The sequence below is a fragment of the Microtus ochrogaster genome, linkage group LG7_11, assembly GCF_000317375.1.
Source record: "Microtus ochrogaster isolate Prairie Vole_2 linkage group LG7_11, MicOch1.0, whole genome shotgun sequence".
Lineage (NCBI taxonomy): Eukaryota > Metazoa > Chordata > Mammalia > Rodentia > Cricetidae > Microtus > Microtus ochrogaster.
In genome coordinates, this window is record NC_022032.1 from 1,820,550 (window position 1) to 1,847,126 (window position 26,577).

At 41.7% G+C, this 26,577-nt stretch overlaps 1 protein-coding gene across 2 annotated transcripts in view; it reads left to right on the plus strand.

The window, feature by feature from the left end:
- Nucleotides 1-26,577, plus strand: part of Zmat4 (zinc finger matrin-type 4) — a 351,995-nt gene that overhangs the window by 193,102 nt on the left and 132,316 nt on the right. For both annotated transcript variants that reach the window (XM_026786971.1, XM_005362434.2), the window contains exon 4: nucleotides 20,414-20,570. In XM_026786971.1, coding sequence (XP_026642772.1) covers nucleotides 20,414-20,570 — 157 coding nt within the window. The remainder of the gene's footprint in view (nucleotides 1-20,413; nucleotides 20,571-26,577) is intronic.

Consider the following 26,577-nt stretch of genomic DNA (forward strand, 5'->3'; position numbering starts at 1 on the left):
TCACTTTGTGTTTGTTTTATATTAATCTTCATCTCTGAAACAAATTCTTCCTCTTTCCTATAGCTCACACACCTAAATTGTGAATTTTATGGCCTTGTTTTTGTTGTTTGAAAGTATTATGCACTACTTATTAAAAACTCTCATTGTGTGTGAAAAGAAAGGCTGTAGCTCTGCTTCTTTTTCCATAAGCATATGTTTATGATTTACTCTCACTGCGCATGGTATAGTTTGTGTCTGACAGCTTTACGGAAAAGCCTAGATATTTCTGTGAGGGGGAAAATCACCATTGATGAGTTATTTCCATTTGATTAACCTGTGTGAATATCGGTGGGGTGTTTCTGGATTAATGATTGATGTGGGAAGGCTCAGGTCAAGGTAGGCGGTGACACCTCTGGGTGGGTTGGCCTGGGTTGTATAAGAAAGCAAGTTGAGCAAGCTATGGGTAGCAGCAAGTCAGTAAAGAACACATTTCCACGGCCTCAGCATCAGCGCTCGCCTCCAGGTTCCTGCCTTGAGTTCCTGCCCTTGACCTCTGCCACTGATAGCGTATAAGCACTAAGCCAAATAAATTCTTCCTCTCCAAGTTTTTTGGGTCAGTGTTTCATTTTAGCAACTGAGAAGCTAACAGTCTCTAAGCTCTCTTGACAGGTTTCTGTAGAGTTTGACGCTGGCATTTCCCTCTGGCTGTTGCCAAGTGTGACATCTTAGATGTTTCAACAAGATGGATCAAGGGTACTTTTCTAATTCACCAGGGCTGCTCATCTTGGCACGTGGTAGGATAGTGTTTTAAAACATAGTGGTCTGTTTACTTAGACTCAGTGTTCCTCCTTCCTGTGTTGTAGGCTCCTCCTCTTCCTCCTTGTGCTTCTTACCCTCATCCACTTAGTTATGTTTCCAGTAGTTTCTCCATGGCTGGAGAAGGCTGTGATGGGAAGATCCACACTCTCCTTGCCCCTCATCCTTTACCTTCACCTGTATCAGTAAGCTATTGAGGATTGCTGCTGGCCTTATCTAGGCCAGACTCTACTGAGGACTGCTCAGCTCCTGGACTTCTGCCAAGAGACAAAGTGCCTCTTGGCTTTATTCTGCTGCTCCAAATGCTAATGTCCCCCAGGATTTATGGCTAGCTGCTGTTGGTCTCTTCTCATTCAGTCGTGTTTTGAGGTTCGCAGGAATACCTTGTTACCGAAGTTGGTTATAAACGCCACCTGCGAGGTTTCCTTCAAATTTTGTTGCCGTTTGAGAACGTAGAAATTTAGAAGCTGTCAGCCTTGCTAGTAACATCTTTCAGAGTCTTCATTTTATTTTATTTGTCTGTAGTTTCCAAAATCGATTCATGGGCACATATGACAATAGATGGCAGCAGAGGGACCAGAAGTTCAGCCTCATCCTCAGCTACACAGTGAGTTCAAGGCTAGCGTGGGATAGGTGAGACCCTGCCTCAGAAACAACAACAGCAAGAAAACAAAATCTCTAAACACACAGCTAAGTGAAGAAAGAAACAATACCAGGTAGTATAACAATAGGGGAATAAGAAAACACTTTAAAATAGAGACTGAGATGAAAGGTATAGGGCTAAGAGTAGAGACATAGTTTCCAGACTGTGAAGTTTGCATCCAGGTGGAAGAATGTGGGGTAGCCTTGAGGAACATCAGGCTTTGGGAAGCAACCTTTCTATTTTGACCATGGCATTTCCTAAAGAGTACAGCTCACCCAGGCCACACATGCCATCCATCATGGGGTGCTGGGGGATCACATCAGTAGGCATGACATGACAATGCTGAGCATCTTAGGGAGATGGAGCTTCTAGGCACCAGTGATGTGACTGTGTTATTTTGACTTTAGGTCAGCTACAGTTTTCTGAATGAGTTCGTAGGTGGTGGTGTAGTCCTGGTTGCCTGGAATGCAAGCAGACCATCTAGACCAAGGTGTCAATGTTCCCATGGTAGAGGCGTTTACTGTTCTGAACCTGCAGCCAAGTGTGGATAAGAGTGAACATGTGTGTACCCCACCTCCATCATTGTTATTGTCACACCAAGACAGAGAACTTCTTTGCCAGATGTGTCTGCTCCATCTGGATGCTGCACCTGTTCTGCCTTGTTCTTACACTTTGGTCTCTCACTGCCTGTATCCGAGAATGATGCAGATTCCTGGATTTCTAGGCCATGGTCCCTGTTCTACCCTCTTTTCCTAGCAATAGCTGAACTCCAGTTGTATTTTCCTCCATCTTTACTAACACTCTCATATTAAAAACAAGAAGGATTTCAAGTTTAATGATTGCACGTTTCTTCCATCTAAAGCCCAAACTTAAATGGTATTTTCTAATGAATGCACACTCCTCTTTAATTTAACCTTCAATATTTTTTCAACCACATCACACACAAAATATATAGGGTGATACATTTCTCAGTGAACTGCCATTCAGTTGCGTATGATACACTATATGCCCAATGGTGTTACATAGTCAAGGGAGTCCCCGTGAAGCTCTGTGCTCTGAGTGAAAGAGGAAATCTCTATGGCGAGGAGTTCCCAAGAGCCTTGGTGAAGGATATAGCATATAAACAGACCGAGGGAGTCCTCACTAGGATGGGCTAAGTGAACCAGGCCATCAGAGGGATGCACTTACATAGCGATAAAGCAAGCTCAAATGTCGGTTCCAATTTTCCTTTGTATACTCAGAATAAGCTGCCGTGTGCCAAGCATTAGCGCAGGAGCAGATGAAGACATGAGGGAGGGACCTTCACCTGGTAGGGGAGGCTTCTGATCTCCATCCTGATGGAAAACTGGGGTCTGAAGGCCAGAACCTGCACTGACCTACAGCAGCCAGTAAGACGCAGCTGCAGGCAGATGTCAGTTCGGGGAGGTCAAAGCTCTTCTAGGCAAGTTCCTCGCCTGGAATAATCAGCTTGTTTGCAACTGTCGAGCGTGGACAGCAGTGGCAGGAAAGAGCATATAAAAACTGAGAGTTAACTTTACTCATTTTAAATATGGTGATAAAGAATATATTGATTTTAGGTGGCACATTTGGCAGTGCCGTGAAAGTGGCATGCCTTACACTGGTCAAGAGCTAAATAGCACTTTCCCCACGTTCTAAAGTAGGGCCCGATAGAGGATTTATATATAGTCTCTGGGCCTCATTTCTATATCCCATAAAACGAGAGCTTTATTCATTTATTCGCTCTTTTGTTCATTCATTTACTCTTCATATGTTGGTGCAGTGATGAATGGAACGCCTCACACATGGTGGTGACAGTCCTCCACCGCTGATTGACAGCCCTACCCATTCATTCATCTTCCAGTTCGCTGGATGTTGGTGTGATAACTACTCAGTGTCCTCCGTGGGTCCGTGCTCAGTATAGTAGCCACCAGTCACATGGAACCAGTGGACAGTGGCGATGCAGATAGTATACATTTATGTTTTTTAAAGAAGAAATATATACTTGGTTTGAAGCATTAGCTTGAGAAAAAAATATAATCATTTTATGTCAACTATGTGTTAAAAGGAAGACATTCTGGATGCACTAGATTAAATAAAATATATTTTAAAATTTCAGATTCTTTTTAAAATGTGGCTATAGAAAATTTTAAATATGGCCTCATTTAAGTTTAAATTATGGTCTCAATACGGCTTGCATTGTAATTTTATAGATTAACTACTCTAGATACTATATAGTCAAACTGAATACTTTAGTAATAGAGAAACCTTAAGAAGAAAATTTAAATGTTTTTAATCATATAATTTTATTACATATTAATTAATTTTTCTCCACACTGGGTCTCAGACATGGTAGGCAATTAATCTACCACTCTGTTATACTCTAAAGACAGATGAAGTACATGTGTGTGTTTTTTCATTTTCCCTCTGTCCCTCTTGTGCAACTGCTTCTTGGTTCCTACACTTAATAGATTTTGTCACTATTTGGAAGTGTCAGCTGAGTGGAATCAGTTGATATATGTGGGCTTTTGTGATTTCTGCTCCCATTTAACATGCTATTCTCAGGGCACATCCCTGCTGTAACGTGGATCAGAACTCATTCCACCATTACTGATAGTGGGCGTCTGTGGGAAAAAATTATGTTACTCATTCTCTAGTCAACAGACATTGGGGGCTGTTTCCACATTTGTGTTTCTATGAATGACGCTGCTATGAAAATTTATGCATAGATTTTATATGTATTTATGCTTTTATTAATTTTAATGAAATATACATTTGATTTTCCTTCTCTTGGCAGTTATGACCTGTGATGTCCCTATCAGTGATAGTTTCTTGGTAAAATAGAGGGCTGGGTTCTTTGATCCTCTTGTCCCAGCTTGTTAAGTAATTAGCCAACACACAAGCTTATTTTATGGAAGTTTCTGTTTGATGATGCCTTAGTACATATTTCTTCTTATTAAATATGCACAATATGTAGTATTTCTTTATAATAAAATTCTTATAAGGGACTTAACAATCTGGGGTAACATTGCTGTACATTTCTTTGGGTTTTAGCCTTGTAATGTATTCTCTGCTATGCTCTTTCATAAGTTGCTAACTCAGATATTTATAAATCAGACACTTAGATACTTTCTTTCTGTGTTTCTGTTACACACTATGTAATCTCCTTCTAGAGTTCTCTTACAGTAATCAGTGAATTCACTGTCTTTTAGGTAGACAGGGTATTGACGGGTTAACACTGAACTAACAGCATTGCCAGTGGCGGCTGAGTGAAGCTCCTTCACCACATTTATTTATTCTCTTCATAAAGAGTATACCATCTCCTTGTACTTAGAACCACTAGAGAGCCCTTCAGCATTACCCTTGGGGCCCTGCCATGGGAGGGATCAGCCACTAAACTGTAATTGCAAAATGCAGGCACCAAAGATGCACAAATTCACAATACAAAAGCCCAGAGAGGGAAGTGGAGCAAAGCTTTTTGGCCCTGACTGGGACTATGCACATTGGAAGAACGCAAGGATTTGGGTCCTGTGAATGTGTCCTTGGTTCATAAACAGAGATCCAGTAATGAGGACTGACTCTGAATCCAAGCTGAATTGCTTGGTCTCATGGTAACAAGCCCTCCTCTCACACTGTGTCTGTTTTGTAGCCCGTTGCATTCGATTACAGCTGTCTGTGTGAGTGTGGGCAATTTACTTGTGGGTACATGACTGAGGAACATGCCCTCCCCTCCTCCAGCAGCTATTATCTGCCCACAGCCTCTCATGGAGAGGTAGGGCCTGCCTGAGACTCTTCTTCATCTGTAATGGAATGATGGTGGGTTTGCTCTTATTCAGATCTTACGCGGTAGCTACTGCTGTTGTGAGCTCACGGATGAACCAGTCTTGTTATGTTCAGATAATTTCACAGATCTCCTTCTGGATCTTGCAGTCACCCTCCCCCACCCACACACTTCTGTAGTACTCCCTGGGCCATGGAAATAGACATCCCAGTTAGGACTTGTTCTCAGCGCTGCAGCCCGCTGCAGAAGGAGGTTTCTTTGGCCAAGACTGGGAGAAGCACTACTAGTTAGTGGTTGTAAAGATAAATATTTAGAAGATAATTTGACAACATGTCATTTAATGAGACAATAGCAATAGATTTCTCCCTTTGTAGGGTCTAGGACCTCCCTAACTATAGGCTTTTGGCCAAATTTAGAACACTAAACATTAATTCCTCCTGTGGAGCAGCCTAAAATATAACCAGGAAAGTGGTTTGTCGTCCCCATAACAGCCACGTCTGCCCTGTGCTAGTGCACACATCCTGTCTGGCAGGCTGCTACTTTGCTTTGCTGCATTCCCAGATATGTGTGAAGATTGTTTCCTACTGTGCTTTGCGGCATTCCCAGATGCCTGAGAAGGTTGATGCTTCTTTCTCCCCCAAACCTACAATACTTTCTAGCCCTTTGAACACTGACAGTGAAGAATCTCCTAGTTCTGTTCTAGCTGCTTGTTTCTATGTCTTACAGTCAAAGTGGGTCGTGCCCCCAGTAGTAGGGTCCTATCATCTAGCTCTTGTGTGCAACCAAGAGCAGTGCCAATAACCTATACTGTCTGGGGAACCACTGTGGCACTCCTGGCCAATTCATAAAGACATAACCCACATTTGACTCTGAGATTTTTTGTTTAATAACCCATGGCTTCTGGGAGCAGGATTAGCCAGCCATGGAAGATACTTTCCTTAATATTTTTAGTATTTTGAAAAAGAATGGTTTCCATATGTTCTATTTATACATCTTTAGTTATTCTAACCATTTCCCCCACTCTTCCAAGCCTGTTCATCTACCTCAGTGGTTCTCAACCTTCCTAATGCTGCAACACTTTAATACAGTCCCTCATGTTGTGGTGACCCCTGACCATAAAATTATTGCATTGCTACTTCATAACTGCAATTTTGCTACTGTTATGAATCACAATGTAAATATCTGGTATGCAGGATGTCTGATATGCAACCTCCAAAGAGGTTGTGACCCACAGGTTGCAACTGCTGGTCTGCCTCAATCTCCACTTAAATATTGCTATTTGTCTTCCTACCTCTATTTTCTTATCAATAACTTTACTATTTCCCTCCCCACTGCATAATGGCTCTAGCCAATGGCTCTTTTCTTACTTATTAGCCACTATAAGCCCTCTATGTTAAACACAGAAATCTAAGAATTTGAAGCTAGAATCTACATATCAGACAGAATATGTGGCATTGGTCTCAGTCTGACTCAACCTTACTCAGTAGAATATTTTTTACTTCTAGTCATTTTCATGCAAATCTCATGATTTCAATTTCTTTAGAGTTTAATATATATAATATGTTATATATCAGATATGAGCTTAATTTTTTAAGCCACATTTTCATTATCCCTTCATCAACTGGTAGACACACAGGCTGATTCCAATCCCCAGGTATTATAAACAGCAGTAGTGAACACAGATGTGAAAGTATCCCTGTAGTAAGATATCCAGGAGTCCTTTAGGTTTATGTGCAGGATGATAAACCTGGTTCATATGTAGTTGTAATTTTAGCTTTTTGAGAACGTCCACAAAGATTTGCAGAGTAGCTGCACACTTTACCCTCGCACTAGTCTGTGGATGGACGTTCCCCATTTCCAGCGTTTAAACTTGAGGAACGGTTGGATGAAATTGCAAAAGTGGCCAAACTGTTTTACATTCTCACCTGTTTCCCCACATCCTTGCCAAGACTTGTTTTCACTCATCTCCTTGATTTTAGACATCCAAGGACTCATACTGTGGTATTTGATTGCAGTTTGATTTACAAATTACATAAATGTTTATATCAGATATATATATATATGCTTTTATTTTAGTTCCTATAGATGTTTTGGAAGACACCTGGTAGATATCTAAAATTCTGGATCTTAAAAACTCTATATGTGCTCTGGTATTTTTCTATATAACTATGGTTAAGTTTGATTTATAAATTAATCATGATATAGTGACAATGATAATAAAATAAATAGTTATATAATAATGGACATTCTACAAGATGGTCTCAAAAGCTTTCACATTGACTCTTCTCTTGGGGGAAAACCCACGTGGCTGCCCTTACATATCTAAAGCACCTGCACCGTTACTCTTGCGGTTTGCAGGTTGTAAAGTGGGGAGCGTGAGCAAGTGCTGTGATCAATGACAGCTAGTAACCGAGAAGATAATTCAGTGAGTAACAACTGATTAATATGTCAAATCCCAACATACATGCTGGAGGGAAGGATGACTCATTCCCAGGCATGATGTACTGGGCCAGGGTGAAGTGTGTCACACGATGATCAGAATGGACTTTAATTTAAAATTGATGATTTATGTACTTTAATTTCAGTGAATGTGTCTATGATGAGCAATACTTATAGTCTTGGGGTTTTACTTCTCTGATACTCTGCCGTCTCCACAGCTTTTGCATGCCATTTGCATGACATCTTCCAGACTTTTTGCTTTTATGGGCTTGCATTTTTCTTCTATCATATGTTTCTTTTCATCTAGTGCAACAGTCTTGATATTTAGGTTTTGCAATTAGTTTTTTTGTCAATTTGACACAAACTAGAGTCATCTGGGATAAGGAAACCTTCGTTGAGACTATATCTCCATAAGATTGTCCTGCAGGCAAGTCTGTGGGCAATTTTCTCAATAAGTGATTGATGTAGGAGGGCTCAGCCCACTTGGGTGGTGTCACTCTGGGCTGGTGGTCCTGGATTGTATAAAAAAGCAGGCCGAGCAAGCCATGGGGAGCAATCCAGTAAGCAGAGCTCCTCTATGTCCCCTGGTTCGGTTCCCACCTCCTGGTTTTCACCTTGAGCTCCTTTCCGACTTCCTTCAGTGATGGAGTGCTATCTGAAGTGCAGGATGAAGCACACCCTTCCCTCCTCACATTGCTTTTGGTCAGTATCCCGTCTGGTCAGGACAAAGCACACTATGGCAGTAACAAGCACACAGTAGCAAACTCTGCAGCAGGCTTGCTTAGTCTGTTCACATTGAACAATACGCCTGCTCTGTCTGGATTTTGTTTTCCTCATACTGTTGTTCTAGACTATAACATTTTCATTTCTTTGCAGCTAAATTGAGGTATTTCTTTGTTGGTTACACTATCCAGAGCCAAACAAATGCAGCTCAATTCAATAGAATCAGGTTGATGCAACCTTGATCTTAGGCAGATACTTGCATGTTACCCCATGTGAAGTTATTTCTTCTCCTTTCCTGACTGTTATTGTTAGATGTATCACATCTATATGTTATAAGTTCAACAATACAGTTGTAATTATTAATTATATAACTTCATATCTGTTAATCTGAGAAAGAAATGGACAGTGGTTATGTATTTTGGTGTTTGCTTTATTGCCCTTCAGAAACTGCCAGTTATTTCTATAGCATACATTGCCCTACTTCACCTCTAGTATGTATCTTGCCATGGTGTTCATTGACGTAGCTCACAGGGTTACTAGCTGGGTAGATTGTTGATGACTTTCTCTTCTATCGGGCTATATAGAACACATAGAACCTTCTGTTGCTATGAAAATTAGTTAGCAAGGTGGGGAGATCCCTCATCCTCACCAATTTGATTTCTGTATTCCTGTGACCAATGGGTGTGGTGTCTTCAGCAATAGGGTCTTGCTATTAAGTTCTGGTGGCAATGGGTATGTTTTGGGGTCTTAGGAACCTCCTTGATCAACAACTCTAGTGGGAAGATATTATATCTCTACCTGACACCTGACTTATTGATAGTATATGGCTTCTGGGAAGAGCATTAGCACCTGTGTAGGGCAATGCCTACTAAGCTGTGTTATATGAATAAATAAATAAAAAAGTATCCAGGAAGCTTATGCCATAGTAGGCTTCCTTATGACTCTTTAAACATCCTTAGTGCTATTTGCTTTTAAGATAATTTCCTGTAGCTCTAAAGAATTTTTCAAAGACATGTTTTCCAGCAGTTAATGATTGTTTTGCTGAGAAACAATTTTATAAAACACCTCATTTTGCCACTTTTATAGTGGCCATCTCCCCAGGACTTTTTGTATTCACCTTGAGCTAAATTGAGTGAAGACAATCATATCAATTGAGTTTAAAAAAGGAACTTTGGAGAAGAGCAAAAGCCTTTCAGGATGAGATACCAGCCAGAGGCATCCTGGGATTTTCTTTCTCTTGACTGAATTCTATTGAGAACTTCTTAACTTTGCAAACCACTTCTGTGTGAGAAGTTTTCGTAGACTCCACTAACTTATTTGTTCTCCTGCTCGGTAACACAGACATCGCATTTGCATTTTCTCTCCAGAATAAAGCCCCTGCTTTAAGATTGCCATGGGTTCTCCCTTCATTTACATGACAGCTTTAGGGCCTCCTTCAGTTATTTAAGCAAGATATTTAGATGTTCTCATTGAGGTCAGTTCATCAAAATTTATGAAGCTTCACCCGAGGCTACAAGTGAACCTTGCTCTGTGTAGTGGGAAACCTTCAGAAAGATGTCGTGATCTGTAGCCTCAAGAAACCACTAATTTGGAGTTTTGAGAGCTAAGAAACCCCAGTTAAATCTTGGTACTAGACAGGCCTGGACTAAGACCTGTGATGCTGGGTGGGGTGCTTCTGCCAGCATCACTGGAATGGATACATTTGAACCATGTAGACTGTGTGATAGTGATATATACCCCCAAGCACAGGGAACTGACCTTAAATGCTGCTTAACGTCGCAGGACATCTCATCTTCCTTATCGTCAGGGTTAGGTACCCTCCTCCCTCTTCTACATTGGTGACATAACTCTGTTGCGAGATATTTTGTTGCATAATGCTTGGCTTTCTACTTCTAATTATCTTTGTTTATTTTGTATGAAACGTGACTGACCTTGCCCCGGGAATAGAATTGTAGGATGGTAGTTAAATTCATAATCAGAAAACCAGCATAAATATTCAGAACATCTTCCTAGACTTGAACCCCAAAGTTGCTGTATAAATTATGGATATTTCTGGTTTCTTTCTCTAACTCCCTTGTCAATCTGAAAACAGTTTAGCTTACGATAAGCTCCCTCTGCAAAATCTGTCTCCTGTTTTGACTTTTATGTCGTTCATATTCTTGGTCCCATAACGAGCTTTCTCTTCTACTCATTCAGAAAACAGTGAAAGGCCCCCCTGTATCGTGACCAACCACTGGATCCTGGGTCTTCACTAGCAATGAGATCATTTCCTTGCTTTTAGAGGAGTTTTATTGTAGGAGACAAGTACGAACAAGGGGAATGGGAGATGTAGTATTCTCCTATGACTGAAGATCCCAGGCTACCCACATATCCTAGAGGCTGGTTACCCAACTCTAGAGTTGCAGGTGAGGGAGGATGAAGTTGAATTGAGCCATGATTGCACACTGTGATCAGTATGTATTAGATAAGAAGTGGGGAGGAAGGTCTTCCATGGGGAAGTGAGAGATGCCCTTCCACAGAGACCTCCTCATTCTGCACAGCTGGGAGAGTTCAAGAAGAGACTAGAATCCTTTGACTCTTGTAGCCTCTTATTTCCTCCCTTTCTTCCCTAATCTTCCTGGTCCCAGTTCTTTTATAGCAATGGATTAACAAGCATTCATGTGGCAGAGCACCTAACAAGCTTATTAGGTCCTTATAGATGCATTAAATACATAGTATAAATCTCATGGCCATTCTCAGGTTTAAGAAAAGATTTTGACATGCTCTTAACACTTAATGTTCCTTATAGTGTCACTGGCCTTTTTTTTTTTTTTTTTTTTTTTTTTTTTTTAGAAAAGTCTGCATGATGAAGCTCCAGGGACTGGGACTTTTTTACTAAAACCATGCAAAAAATCATGTGTAGAGTCTAGAAAGGTAGATTGTAATTTAAATTGATTCTTGTGACCTTAGTGTGCATAAGGTAAAAGCATATATATATGTATATGTATGTATGTATGTGTATATATATATATATATAATTTCAAACCACCATGCTATCATATTGACCATCTTCCTTTTAAAAAAGCATAGGGCTAACACTGCTTCCACAACCCATCCAGTACCCAGACTTCCCACACCGTGTTCCAGGATCTAATTTTGTGAGTACTCCAGACCTCCCCATCTATACCAGCCAAAATCATAGAACCAATGCCCCAGACTACTGTGGCTATTCCTACTTTGACCTTAGCCAGCCCCTAGGCTTAAGCCAGAATCCACACTATCTGCAACTATCCCTGCTCCCCATCCCTTCTGTGTAGCTTCCGAACACCCTGTTCAGTAATGATAAACTTCCCAACTCTTACTCCAAGGTCTAGTTCAGTGAGTTGCTCTGAATTCCTCATTCATCCCCCTTTTTTAAATTTTCAAACCAATAATTTTTATTGATTCATGGTAATGGTTAAATAATTTTCTTTAAAAATCACACATTTTTATAATAAATAAATCATAATTCATGTATATGAATCTTTATTATTAAAATGTTTTTATTAAAAATTTCTGCCCCCTCTTCACCTCCCTTTTTCCTCCCCCTCCCCCCACTCAAACCCCACAGCCACTCCACCAGCCTAGTCTGGTCTCTTCTGCCTGTATCCTAAAGGAGCTTTAGGCTTCAGACAATATCCTCCCAACTTGTCTCCAACCAACAGGATCAATTCATGGCATATCCAACCTTTGTACTCAGTTAGAGCTACCTCCACATGCCAGCTTTGGAGCATCCCATACACTAGGGCAGTTCCCAATGTCCATGTGAATTCATTTCCCACCTGTAGACCCAGTCTTCCCACATATCCTCTCCTCTTTCCAAAACTGCTCTATTCACAAAAAAACTCAGAATGATCAAAAGGAGTTCACATGCCCAGATCTCATCTGGAAAATACAAACAATATGAAAAGATTGAGCCAGTATCTTCTCTCCAAAGCCTAGCAGTCCTGTAGAAATGTCAAAGACCCTGATATTAATCCACACACCTATGATGACCTGATTTTTGACAAAGAAGTTGAAAATATCAAATTGAAAAAAAGGAGGCATATTCAACAAATGGTGCTGGTATAACTGGATATCAACATGTAGAAGAATGCAAATAGATTCATATCTATTGCCATGTACAAAACTCAAGTCCAGATGGATCAAAGACCTCAACATAAAGCCAACCTCACTGAACATCTTAGAAGAGAAAGTGGAAAGTACACTTGAACACATTGGACAGGAGACCACTTTCTAAATATAACCCTAGCAGCACAGACACTGAGAGAAACAATTAATAAATGGGACCTCCTAAAACTGAGAAGCTTCATAAAGCAAAGGACATGGTCAAAATGGCAGCCTACACAAAGGGAAAAGATCTTCACAAAGCCCTCATTGGACAAAGGACTGATCTCCAAAATATACAAAGAACTCAAGAAACTAGACAACAAAAGAACAAATAATCCAATTTAAAAAATGGGGAACAGACTTGAACAGAGAACTCTCAACAGACAAATCTCAAAGGGCTGAGAAACATTTAAGGAAATGCTCAACATCCTTAGCCATCAGAGAAATGCAAATCAGAACAATATCAAGATTCCATCTTATACCTGTCAGAATGGCCAAGATCAAAAACACTGATGACTACTTATGCTGGAGAGGATATAGGGTAAAGAGAACACTCCTCCATTGCTGGTAGGAGTGCAAACTTGTACAGCTGCTTTGGAAATCAGCATGATGATTTCTCAGAAACTTAGGAAACAATCTATTTCAAGACCCAACAAAACTGTTGTTGGGTATATACCCAAAAGTGCTCAGTCATACCACAAGGACATGTACTCAACTATGTTCATAGCAGCATTATTTGTCATAACAAGAACCCAGAAACAATCTATATGCCCCTCAACCAAAGAATGGATAAAGAAAATATGGTACATTTATGCAATGGAGTACTACACAGTGGTAAAAAATTGACATCTTGAAATATGCAGGCAAATTGATGGATCTAAAAAAGCCATATTGACTGAGGCAACCCAGACCCAGACAAATATGTATTCATTCATAGATGGCTTTGAGACATAAATCAAAGAAAAACCAACCTTCAGGGCACAACCCCAGAGAAACCAGACAACAAAGAGGGAACCTAAGAGAGACATACATGGATCTACATAGGAAAGTGAAAAAGAAAATATCTCCTGAGTAAATTGGGAATGTGAGGGTCACAGGAGAGGGCAGAAGGGGAGATGGGAGGAAGGGAGGGGAGTGGAGAAAAATGTATAATGCAATTAAAAACAAAGAAAAACAAAAAAGAGAAATACATTTTAGCATTGAATATGTACCACCTTAGTGTATAAAGATGGACAAAAGTACACCAGTCAAATGTGACCAGAAAGTGAACTGGCATCACTATCTGAATTTCTGAAAAAAAGACTCAAACTACTCCTAGTCAGAAGAGATAAAGAGGGATTTTATTCTAATTAAGGGAACAGTTAACCAAGAAGACACTATCATCCTACATATGTATGCACTCTGAAGCATCCAATTTTATAGAAAAATACACCACAGGAATTAAAGACAAAGATTAACATCAACTCATTAGTAGTAGGCAATTTCAGTGCCTCATTTTCTCCAGTAGACAGGTCATCTGGACAAAAATTAAACAAACAAAATCATGATTAAAAGGCATAATACAGCAAAAGGACTTAACAGATAGCTACAGGATATTCCCCAGACACCAAAGAATACACATTCTAGCCAGGATCACATAAACACCTTTCTAAAATAGACCACAATCTGAGACACAAAATAAATTTTTGCAAATTCCAAAAGATTGTATCCACTCCTTGTGTCCTATCTGAAAGGAACACAATAAAACTTAAAATTGCCAGCAGAATCATCTCTAGTAAATACATAGACTCATTGAGCTGAAACAACTCATTGCTAAATGATGTATGTGTCAAAGAAGAAACAAAAAAGAAATATAAAACTTCCTGGCATTAACTAAAAATGAAAACGCAAAGCAAGATAAAAACCTCTGGGACATAATGAGAGCTCTCCTACAAGGGTAATTTATAGCTCTTAAGTGCACACATACAAAATCAGAAATAACACAAATAAATGACTTAATAATACAGCTCAGAAAGTGGGAAAACAAGGACAAACCAAATCCAAACCCACTTAACTGTAAGAAATAATAAAAGTCAGAGCAGAAATAATGAAACAGAAATAAAATAATACAAAGAATGAATGAATCTAAAAGGTGACTTACTCTTGCTCCAACTAACTATTAGAGAGAACCCAAATTAAGATAATTAGAAATGAATAGGCAAACATTACAACAGAACAAATTCAGAATATTCTAAGGGAATATTTTAAAAATATGTATTCCATTAAGTTGAAAAACTCAAAAGAAATGGATCAATTTCTAGAGTCAACCAAACCACCAAAATTGAACCATGAAATCAACAACATAAACAGGCCCATAACTAATGAGATTGAAATAGAAGCAAAGTTTTTCAATTAAAAACTCCAAAATTGGCCAGGACCAGTGGATTTACAGCAGAATTCTACCACACTCTGAGAGAAGATCTACAACATTCTTTAATTCTTCTAAAAAGTAGGCCGAGAATGAACAGCCCCAAATGCTTCCTACAAAGCCAGGATCACTCTACTACCTACACCAGGTGCAAGCACAGCAAGAAAAAGAACACAGGCCAGTATCCCTAGTGAACAGAGTCAGACATGCTCAGTAAAGTACTTGCAAACAGAATACAGACATATGTAAAAGAGATTACCTGCCATGGTCATTTAGGCTTTATCCCGGAAATTCAGGAATGGCTCAGAATACAAGTCAATAAAAATAATAAAACACATAAATGGACTTAAAGATAAAAATTGCATGACCATTGCCATAGATTCAGGGGGAAAAAGCCATAAACAAAATCTAACAGGGCTTTATAATAAAAGTCTTGAAGGATTTAGAGCTAAAAAGAGCATGCCCCAGTATACCTCAGTATAAGCTATCTATGCGAATCCCCAAATAAATAACAAACAGAGAAGATCATGGTTACACTCCCATTCACAGTGGCCTCAAAGAACATGAGATAGCTAGGAATAAACCTAAGCAAGCAAGTGAAGAACCTCTACAATGGAAACTTATACTTCCAAAGAAAGAGATTAAGACGTTAGAGAATGGAAAGAGCCTTGCTTATGTATTGGTAGAACTGAAATTCTGAAAATGATCACTTATCAAAAGCTTTTTGCAGATTCAGTACACTCCTAATCAAAATCCATATTCTCATTCTTTAGAGAAACAAACGAGTGAACTAAAATTTATATGAAGCTTCAAAAGACCCCAGATGCACATAAAAAAAAAAAAGCCAAAAACAAAATCCTGAGTAAAAGAGCAATGATAGAGGAATTATAATCCCAGATCATGTGATGTACTACAGAGAAATCTTAATAAAAGCAATGTTGTACCGACACCAAAACAGATGTTTAGAGCAGCAGAGCAAAATAAACGACCTAGAAGGTAAATCTACCTTCAGCCACTTACTATTTGACAGAGATGCCAAAAACATATTGAAGAAAAGAAAACATCTTAAAAAAAATGGTGCTAGGGAAACAGGATGTCCATATCAGAAGGATGAAATTAGACCTGTACCTATTGCCTTAGAAGAAAATACAGGCAGTGCCCTACATGATACATGGGTGGCAAAGAACTTCCCGTATACAACTCCATTTGCTCAAGAATGAAGAGCAACAGCTGACAAGTTGGGACCACATGAAACTGAAAAGCTTCTGCATAGCTGAAGAAACAGCCAGGTGAAGAAGTCCATGGAATGGGAGAGAATCTTTGCCAGTGATGTCTCTGCCAGAGGAGTAATAACCAGAATATATAAAGAACTCAAAAAGCAAAGAATCAAAAACCCAAATGTTCCATCCCCAAACTGGGAGTTAACAGAGAGTTCTCAGAAGCAGAAGAAGAAAACATTGGCTAAGAAAGAACTCAAAATATGCTCATTGTCTTTAGCAATTAGGAAATGCAAATCAATGCATACTTGAGTTTTCATCTAATTTAAGTTAGGATGGCAAAACCACTAAAACAATTCACAATAAATGCTGAAGAGGGAGTGTGGAAGCTCACCCATGCTCATTACTGCTGTATTCGTAATTGCTAGAAAATGGAAACAATATAAATAGTCTTCAACTAACAAATGGATTTTGAAAATGTACAAATACACCATGGAATATGATTCAGCTATAAAGAAAAATAAAATGATGAAATTTGCCAGTAAATGGTTGGAACTGGAAAAGATCATATTGAGTTCGGGTAACCCAAACCCAGAAAGGTAAAGCCCAAATGTACTCTTATCTGTAGTTCCTAGTTCTGAATCTTCAGATGTGGGGACACAGCCTGGAGTAACTGCAGGAGTCAAGAAACTACAATTAAATTGTTGCCAAGATGGGGGGGGGGCATTGGATTGGGGATCAATAGAGAAGGGAAGAGCAGAGTCTTAGTGGTCTGATCAGAGGATCACCGGGAAACAAGGGGCTCTTTAAGAAGGGAAATGGGGTAAATAGAGGAGGAAGGAGCAGGGTAAGAGGGAATAGCAGTGTATAAGCAATTTGATTGGGGCATTGAGAAAAGGGGAGGGCCTTATGGTAGAGTAGGTAGGTAAGTACAGAAGATAGGAGGAGGGTAAAATAACAGTTTCTGAGGAAGCCACAAGGAATCATACAATTAACTATTTACTTTAAAGAAACTAATAAATTTAATAATGCAAATTAATATGCATATACAGTCTTAATGAACCTTTTTGTCTCTGGTGACTTTGCTTTCTCCAAGAGGCAAAGACCACCTAACAGAAATCTCGGAACCAGGCACCAGGCATGAGAAGCTTTCTTTTGCATTGTTGACCAAAACGTACAGCCTAATGCTCTTGCCCTGGGCTATCTCCTACAGGTAAAAGGCAAATTCCTCTCGCTGAACATGCCATTCACTTCAGAAACAGGGCCCAGAGACCCCTGAGCTAGAACTGACTTGAAAGCCTCTTCCCTGAGGACTAGCATTCATGGTACCAGAAGATGCCATCCAAGCTTCCATAGGAGAGAGGCAACCAACAATCCTAACCAGCTATGATGCCTATAAACCACATCAATGACTAGCATGGCATGATAACCCTAATGGTGCAGTAGTGGCACACATTGGCAGTAACCAACAGCTCTCTAATTGGACGCAAGGTCTGCTCAATGGAAGCAATTCAAGCCTGCTACTAGAAACCTACCCAACTATCAGTGCTAGCAAAGTCATGGATATTGATGAAGAACCTATGAGCACTGCTTTACTAAACCAGCAAAATCTCTAAGAACAACCTAAATGTTTGTCCTATACCCACACATAAGTGTTGTCTTTATCTCTCATCAAGGGAACCTCCCTTTGAAGCATCGGGGGAGACCATCACAGAAAGCCACAAGCAAACAAAATGTAGTCTTTGAGCCCAGTCCCAGTGGATACATCTACAGAATACTCCTGCACCTAGGGCTCAGGGAACATTGAGAAGAGGAGGTGGAAAGAGTGTAAGAGCCAGAGGATCAAAGTTTCCTAGTAATGCCAGAAGCAACACCCATAAGGTCTCGCCAGCATGACTTCCTAAACATGGTCTCAGCAAGGAAATATACAATTGACTTGCCAAAGTAAACTTGGGAAAGACAAAGAGGCTTCAACCCCGTACCAAGAACCACAGACAACTAAGGAATGCTGAGAGGAAACACACACCAACTGGTTACTTAATACCCATTAATAACCATCCCTAAAAATATCCGCCCAAGTAACATACAAACTGAGAGGTCTTATTTATGAATACATGTGTATTTATATGTACCTATATGCATGCAATTTCACTGATAAAAAGCTATGCATTTAAAAGAGGGCAAGGATGCGGGTCTGGAAGGTTCTAGAGTTACCGAAGGATAGAGAGAAATGTTGTAATTATATTCTCAAAACTTTTAAAGAATTAAAAAGCAGCATAGAATGAATATGCCTACCACATAGTGAAAAGGTTGCTATTTTGTATTTTCTATCCCCCAAAGCCCCCAGCCCCTTACTTTTCAGTGAATGTATTGGGCTTCTTCGGTTGCTCTGAGAATTGACTTTTCTTGTTCTTCTGGGCTTGTTCCTCTGCGAGGGACTCTATCTCCATTAGGCTTGGTTGGAGACACGAGTAAGAGCCAGGAGTCCTTCCTACTCCGTCTGGTCCATTTACCTTGTAGAAAACCACATGGTGGATTGTAAAAAGTCCTCATGCCTCGATTTTCACCTGAAAGCAAAATTCAGTGAACCATTGCTTACCTTCAGCAAGGGCAGAATGCTCCCCACAGGAGGGAGTCCTGTGGAATTGTGCTCCTTTCTTATCGGGTTCAACTTTGTGACACTGACTACTGTCCCCTGTTGCAGGGAGGCCGCTCAGCCCCAAATAATCACACAGAAACCATATTATTTAAAGCATGCCTTGGCCCATTAGTTCTAGCTTCTTATTGGCTAAGTCTTGCACCTTAACCCATTTGTATTAATCTGTGCATCACCACGAGGTCACGGCCTACCAGCAAAGTTTCAGCATGTCTGTCTCAGGCAGCTCTAAGGCTTCTCTCCCTGCCTTCCTCCTCCCATGCTATAGGCTAAGCCAGTTCCTTTATTCATTAACCAATAAAAGCAACACATAGACAGAAGGACCTCTCACATCAGTCCCCACTCCCAGCGTTTCAGTATTTCAGTCTGTTGTCCCCAACTTTTAGGTTTAGGCCAGCTTCTGGGATGTACGCGCACACACGCACACACATGCACACGCATGCACACACACTCACACACGCTGCCTTTTTAAGTAATAAAACCCATCAGAGATCTCACATAGTGATGCCTTATCAAAGGAGTTACTTTTCTATCTACTGTATAATGTGTGTAAGGCTACACCCTCTCTAGAAGTATGGGCATTTTGTTATTATGTAAAAATTATGTAATTTTCTGCTCTCCTCCATCCTGTCCCCACCCTCCTCCTTGTCCCATCCAATTTTAAATTTCATTTCTGGGTTTTCTGGGTCTCCGAGAAGGGACTATTATGGGACTAGAGACTCCACTGAGGCTGTTCTTTAACAATGAGGTGCTTTGCTAACGGAGTTGCGCTAGGGAACAGATTTGGGTCCTTATCTTAGAGCCCGCTGTACCCTCCATTTGCAGTGAGGCAGGAGGGGAGGCAGAGGATTAATCTTCCGGGAAGCAGAGGTAATTGATGACCTGCGCACATAATGGCCGTGTCACATGCTCTGACAAAGGAGTTGCTTTTTTTCCGATTCATGATTCACTTTCATTAAATCTCACAAAAGCATAAAAATTAAGCAGGACTAAGCAGTCAGTGCGGCATTTAGCCAATCACCTTTTCTGAAGGGAAGGGAAAAATAGTACTCAGATTCTTGCCAGAAAATTCAGGCAGTGTGGTCATCATAGTTCTATGATAGATATGCAAATTAAGGATGGAAAATGTTGAAGTCCTCAGAGAAACTTTCATATATATATTATACAAACACACATACAGCTTGGACACTGGAGCCACGTATCCTGGTGAGGCTAAAATTGGCAAAGGCAGAGCTGAATGCCAAATGATAATTTCTGCTAAATAATTCAGGCCATGTGAACCCTGATATTTCCCTTACTTTAATGAGTATAATGTGTGCAATTACCAGTTGCTTTCCTTGCAGAGCTGGACAATGTGCCTTTTCCTAATTGTGGACTCTGGTTTTCTTTAGGTCACTCCTCTCTGCAAAGTTCCCTCTAAGCCCCGAGTCTTGCACATGCAGCCACTAGACAAATGCACATTACTGAATTGATGGCAATTATAACGAAGAAGAAAAGGATTGCAGGACAAAAGCTAAGCTTTCCTATAAGCGGGTCAGCAGTAGACAAATCTCATGGAAATGATAAATCTCATGACGTGGAACTTCAGTTCCTCTATGACACTGTGTTTCTCCTTTTCCCCATGCAGGGAGGTGATGCTGACACGGTGGATAAGAATAAATGTTGTACCCTCTGTAACATGTCCTTCACCTCTGCCGTGGTGGCCGACTCCCATTACCAAGGCAAAATCCACGCCAAAAGGTTAAAACTGTTGCTAGGAGAGAAACCTCCATTGAAAACCACAGGTATGTGTGGGAACGGATGGTCCGGGCTGGCCCTGAGAGCCACACGCTGTGTCTGTCACATGGATTGCCCTCTCTTTGGAAGCTGCAGGCTTTGTGGGTCTAATGGCAGATGCCACAGAAAGTTCACAGGGATGGATGGGGATCTGGGGCACACCAGACTGCTGAGTGTGGTTTCAGCGGCTCCTGCTTATGTCCTCCGTGATGTTGGTCACACCTATTACACCACGTGAAATACACACCTGTGGTGCTCTCCCAGGTTCAACCTGTGCTCTGCGTGGGTATGGATATGCACCCACCACAGGAGACAGGTTCCTGCCAGTGTCTGTGTAACACCAGCACAGTCCTTTAGCTTTGTGCTTTACATATAGCGGGCATTATTACATGTTCTTAGTTTGGTGGAGGGGAGGCAGGGATGCAAACTGTAGTCTCTGCAACCACGTTAGTTTGGAGACAAATGTGTGCTTAGGACATTCCTTCCATCATTACTGGGGAAGCTGTTCAACTTTCATCAGTAACGAAAAGTGATAGCAGATTACTTGACCTTCTAAATGCTTGACCAAAGGATGTCTTTGGAGGTTTATCAACTTGCGAGGCTTAAAAAAAAATTATTTTATATAATTTAGTAACACTGAAACTATTTGCCCGAGATTTATATCGCGATGAAGATGTTACTACACTGGGTTATAATCCCAAGAAGTTAGGGGATATTTTTCATCATGTCTACTCTTGCAGTGCAATTAAAATTTAGTAGTGCATTTTATCTTGCTGTCTAATGAATCGTGCATAAATCGTGGGTGTAATTATTTTAAAACGGTATTTTGTGTCTCTGAAACAATGCTTGGCTTTTGCTTCCCTGGAGTTTGTCTTAAGCGACTATCTTCTTTTGCTTAGCATATAGCAAGGAATCTCTTCACTCCATTTTCCAACTCAGTTGAGGAAAGCAGGTTGTTTTCCTGGAGGTGGCTATGACAGTCACGTGTAGAATGGTTTTGTCTGGGAACAAGTGCGGCTTATTTTGGAGCCTCTACGTGATGTGGCATTGACCAAGTGGCAGTCTTTTGAGACGCTTGTTCTCTGAAAGGCTGGGGCACTAACCTTGTGACCTACACATCGTCACATCTCTTAAAATAGACACCACAAAGAAGCAGTCGCTGGGGAATTTTTATCTGTTCTTTCCGTGAATGAGTAGCTGATGTGTTCTCTTTGCCTAAGCTGAATGGTGATGTTAAGTAAGTAGCATTTGGAGGAGTCGGGCTGTATCTTTGCTTATTGCATTGATTAGCAAATGGGAAAATTATTTTGGTATCAAAATTCTCACATGCCAGAAATAGTTCTTTGTGATTTTTTGTATCCATCTTCAAGAAAACCAAGGACCAGGTCATTTTTCTGAACTCAAACAATCCCAGAACTAGGGCATAGAACTCAAGAGTGACTTATTAACTCTCAATATATTCTAACATCAAGGGCTGGCATGACAGCTTAGAGGGTAAACTCACTACCAAGTCTGAGAACCTGAGTTTGATGACTGGACCTCTGTGATGGGAAAGAGAGAACTTAAACTTTGATCTCTACACATGTATTATACTATGGCAAGCATGCCTCCCCATAAACAAATACACTAAACATTACAAGAATAAGCGCGCACACACACACACACACACACACACACACACACACACACACACACAAACACGAGGAGGGTGTTATTTAAAAAAAATCAGATAATTTAAAGGTACCCTTATTCACTGAGTTGGCCCTTGTTACCCATGGTGCTAATTTAGCTGTGAGATTGCAGAAATCAAAGAATCTGTTAAGCCAGGGCAGAATGGGAATGGGACAGGATAGATTGCACTATGAGCTTGTAGCTTTCATCGTGAATCACAGGGTCTAGTTGTCTTAGCTTAGACTCTTCCTCATCCAGTTCAGGTTGTCCTTCTCCGGCATGCCCTCTCATCCATTTGCTCTGGGCAGAGAGGATCTTGGAAGGTAGCACCCACAGACAAAATTGGAGTCCCAAGAAGCTAAACGATTTCTCATGCTTGGAATGGTGCCAGCCAGTAGGCACAAAAACATAGAGAAATGGCCACTGGGAGGTGTGGTCCAGGCTAAAGGTTAGGACATTGATGGGACAAAGGGTAGCATGCTAGTGCACCTGCAGAAAAGATCAGGCTGGACACCTGCAGTAGTTGGCAGCTGGATTTTGGATGCAGTTCTGGGGCTTGGAGAAAATAAGAAGGGATACCCATTGTCTTAGTCAGGGTTTGTATTGCTGAGAAAAAACACTTATGACCAAACAGCAAGTTGGGGAGGAAGGGTTTTTTTTGAGGGGAGCGGGGCGCTTGTTCTTCAGCATAACAGTTCATCACTGAAGGAAGTCAGGACAGGAACACAAGCAGGGCAGTTGCCATGGAGGGGTGCGTCTTACTGACTTGCTTCCCATGGCTTACTCAATTTGCTTTCTTATAGAACCCAGGACCACCAGCCCAGGGTTAGAATCAACCACCATGGGCTGGGCCCTCCCCTATTGATCACCAAATGAGAAAATGCCTTACAGCTGGATCTCAAGGAGGTAGTTCCTCAGCTGAGGCTCCTTCTTCTGATGACGTTAGCTTGTGTCACATGGACACACAAATCCCCCGAGTACACCCATTATGGGATATACTCACTTGTAAGTGGGTATTGGCTCTAAAGAAAAAGGCAATCATGGTATAGTCCCCAGAGCCAGAGAGGACAAATAACGAGGTCTTGAGGTGAGTTCTAAGGATCTCCTGGGTAAGAGGAAATAGAATAGACTTTGCTGATGGACTGAGCTTGTAGGGAACAGGAGGGATCAGTTGGGTTGGGGAAGGAAACTACTGAGAGAAACGACTAGAATTGGGCATTTCAGGGGCGAGATGGAAACCTAGTCCTGTGGAAACTCCATGGAATCTACAAGAGTAACCCTAGCAGAGAGTCCTAGTAACAGGGGACAAGGAGCCTGAGCCAGGCATCTTCTGTACCCAGGCAAGGCCTCAAGTGGAAGGATTGTGATACTGACCCAGCCACAAAACCTTTAACCCACAGTTTGTCCTGCCTGCAGAATGTTCTGGGACCAGAGCCTAGCAGAATCCTGTTCGAAGAGACCAGAGAGACTTCATCCAGCAACTGATGGGAGCAGATGCAAAGTCCCATAGCCAAACATTAGGCAGAACTTGAGGAGTCCCGTGGAGGAAGGGGAGGACTAATTGGAGGAACCAGAGGGGTCAGGGACACCATGAGAGCATGGTCCACAGAATCAATTGACTGGGACTCATGGGGGCTCACGGAGACCAGGATGCCTGTAGGTCACCTGAATATATGTACTGGCTGAATAGCTTGGTGTTCTTGTGGGATTTCTATCAATGGAAGTGGGGCCAGTCACTAACTCCTTTGACTCCCTATGGGGTCCTTTCCCTCCTCCTGGAGTCCTTTCTCTCCTCCTGGGTTGCCTCATGTCCTTGATGTGATGTATGCAACTGGTCTTGCTGTAGCATATTATACCACTTTTGGTTGATGTCCCTGGGAGGTCTCCTCTTTTCTGAGGGTACACAAAGGGGGTGTGAATATGGGGGAAAAGGAAGATGAGGGGGAAAGACTTGGGAGTGTTGGGGAGGCAGGAGAAATTACAGTCAGGATGTAACATAAGATAAGAGTAAGAAAAAAGAAAAAGAATGAAAGAGGAGCATCAGTTAAGGAACAGGTGTCAGGCTGGAGAAGGATTTAGTCGAGGTGTGGCCAAAAGCACAAACCCAGTTATTGTGAGGGCAAAAACCTAGAAGCTAGAGAAGAGAGACCCAAGCCAGGGCAACTGAAGTTGCTGCGTGCTCCCTGCCTGGCATCAGACATCCTTCCCTTGCAAGCCACAGTCTTTGACGACAGCAATTTAAAGAGGGCTCAGTTTGGAGGCTTTTCTGTGCACATGTACACAACAGGCTCGGACTGCCTAATCAGCTTGGCTGTCTTGAAATTATATCTGTAATGAAAACAAAAGGGAAAAACTGACATGTAAGAACCAGTCAACTGAATCATGGTGCCAGAGAGAAGCAATTCCCTGCTCAGGGAATGCCTCTTAACCTGCCATGTCATAAATAATAGCCTCTCAAACCCCAGTGATTTCTGGGTAGTCATGATTGGAGTAGAGCTTGCTGTTTCTCTGTGCTACTTCATCTGATGGAGGTGAATGAACAGTCAGGACCTGTGAATCGCTCTTTTCTTCCGCCTCCATCTGTCCTTGGATAGCACATCTACTGAGCACTCGGCAGGATGCACTGCCCTTTGAGTTGCCTTCTTCAGAGGGGAGCATCTTTACTCGGGCTTCTGAAATGCCTGGGCAACCACCAGAGCACTGGAACACAAGCCAGATCTGCACCTTCTCAGTTTGCATCTTGGGACTCTCTGGTCCAGACACAGTTGTGCAGACAAAAGCACAAGGAGAGATGCTGGATCACCACGTGCTCACAGGTTCAAAGAACTCGGGGTGCAGATTGTGCTCAGATGGGAAGGGAGATGTGTGCTGTCATCTCCTGTCATTTGCAGTGAGACCGGAAAAACTTGAAACTTGGCTATGCCGAGAGGCCAGAGAGCAGAAGGCTGTGTCAGTTAGCTATCACTATAGCAACAGGACAATGACTTTCTAATTCACAATTCGGGGGTAAAAAGGCATACAGACCAATTTTAAGTAAAAGCAATGATGATGATTTAAAAAGTAAAAAAAAAAATCTTAGGGAGATATGCAAGATTTTAATGAGCAGGTAATTCGCAAATCACAATTTGCCCTTTGGGCTTCCTCCAGTCAGATTCTGGCTGGATGCTGCTGTGTGCTGTGGAGTCACTGCAGGGCAAGATTGAGAGGTTCGCTGATCTGATTGATGGCTTGTGGCAGAGCCCTGGGAGGCGGGACCAGGGAAGGAGATAGGGTATGTTCACAGAGTAACCAGCATCCTGAGATTTGTCTTAGAGCAGAGTCCCGAAGGAGTGGAACAATCATGAATGACTGTTATTGAATTCTAAATCCAGGGTGGATTTAGTCTCTTGCAGCTCTAACAGCAGTGTCTGTAGTCTGTGACTTGCATAGCACTTGCTGAAGCTTGGAGGGGTGTTGCCCAGTGTTTGGGCCTCCAGATTTAGGGCTCCAGTCTGTGACTTGAAATTCACCTTGCTTTTTGACCTCTACTAGGGAGGTAAGAAATCACCGTAGGAGTGCAGGGTGGCAGAGAAGTGCTCTTCTCTTGGCATGCACAAGAAAGAAGTCCAAATCCTACCTTGTCCTTCAAAGGCAGATACTGATAACCTGAAGACTTCCTGCTGACCTCCAGCTCTTCTCACAAGTGCCAGGGACATGGGCCTTTGGGGGAATATAGGACCCAGACTGTAAGAAAAGAATGCCATAAAAATCCTCTTCTTGGAGAATGAATAAAGAAATTGGGACTGTTAAGTGTGTGAACCATGTCTGTTTGGGGGAGATTCTTTGCGAACTTTCCTAGGGTGGAGCTGTAACCGTGGAGCATGTGTTCTGTGCGCGTATGTGTGTTGGCACATGTGCCCGAAAGCAGCAGATATAACCAGCGAGGGGGCAGAAAATCAGAGAGTTAGGCGGGAGCTAAAGACAAGGAGGAGTCTGTTGGTACCCAGAGATGCTCCTAGGCCAAGTGCCAGCGTGGGAGCTCTTGATGCAGAGCCTGCAAGCTGCTTCTTGGGGCTTTTCCAGATGGGGCTCCAGCAACAGTTAGTGCTTAGCTTAGGTGACTGTCCGAGGCCTCTAAACCTGAGACTTTCTGCCTGTTGCCGCCTGCATGCAGCCCCACTGACAGACTGGCTGAAGAGAACACCGGTTTTAGGGACCAAGGGCCTCAGACTCAGTGCTAACAGAATGGGTTTCATACATTTGGTGGGCACATTCTCCTCCCTCCCCAGCTCCGGTCTTCTCATCTGTCATCTTCTTCTACTGCTGTGCATATATTTGCATCCAGCTCACTGTTCTTGGAGAGTT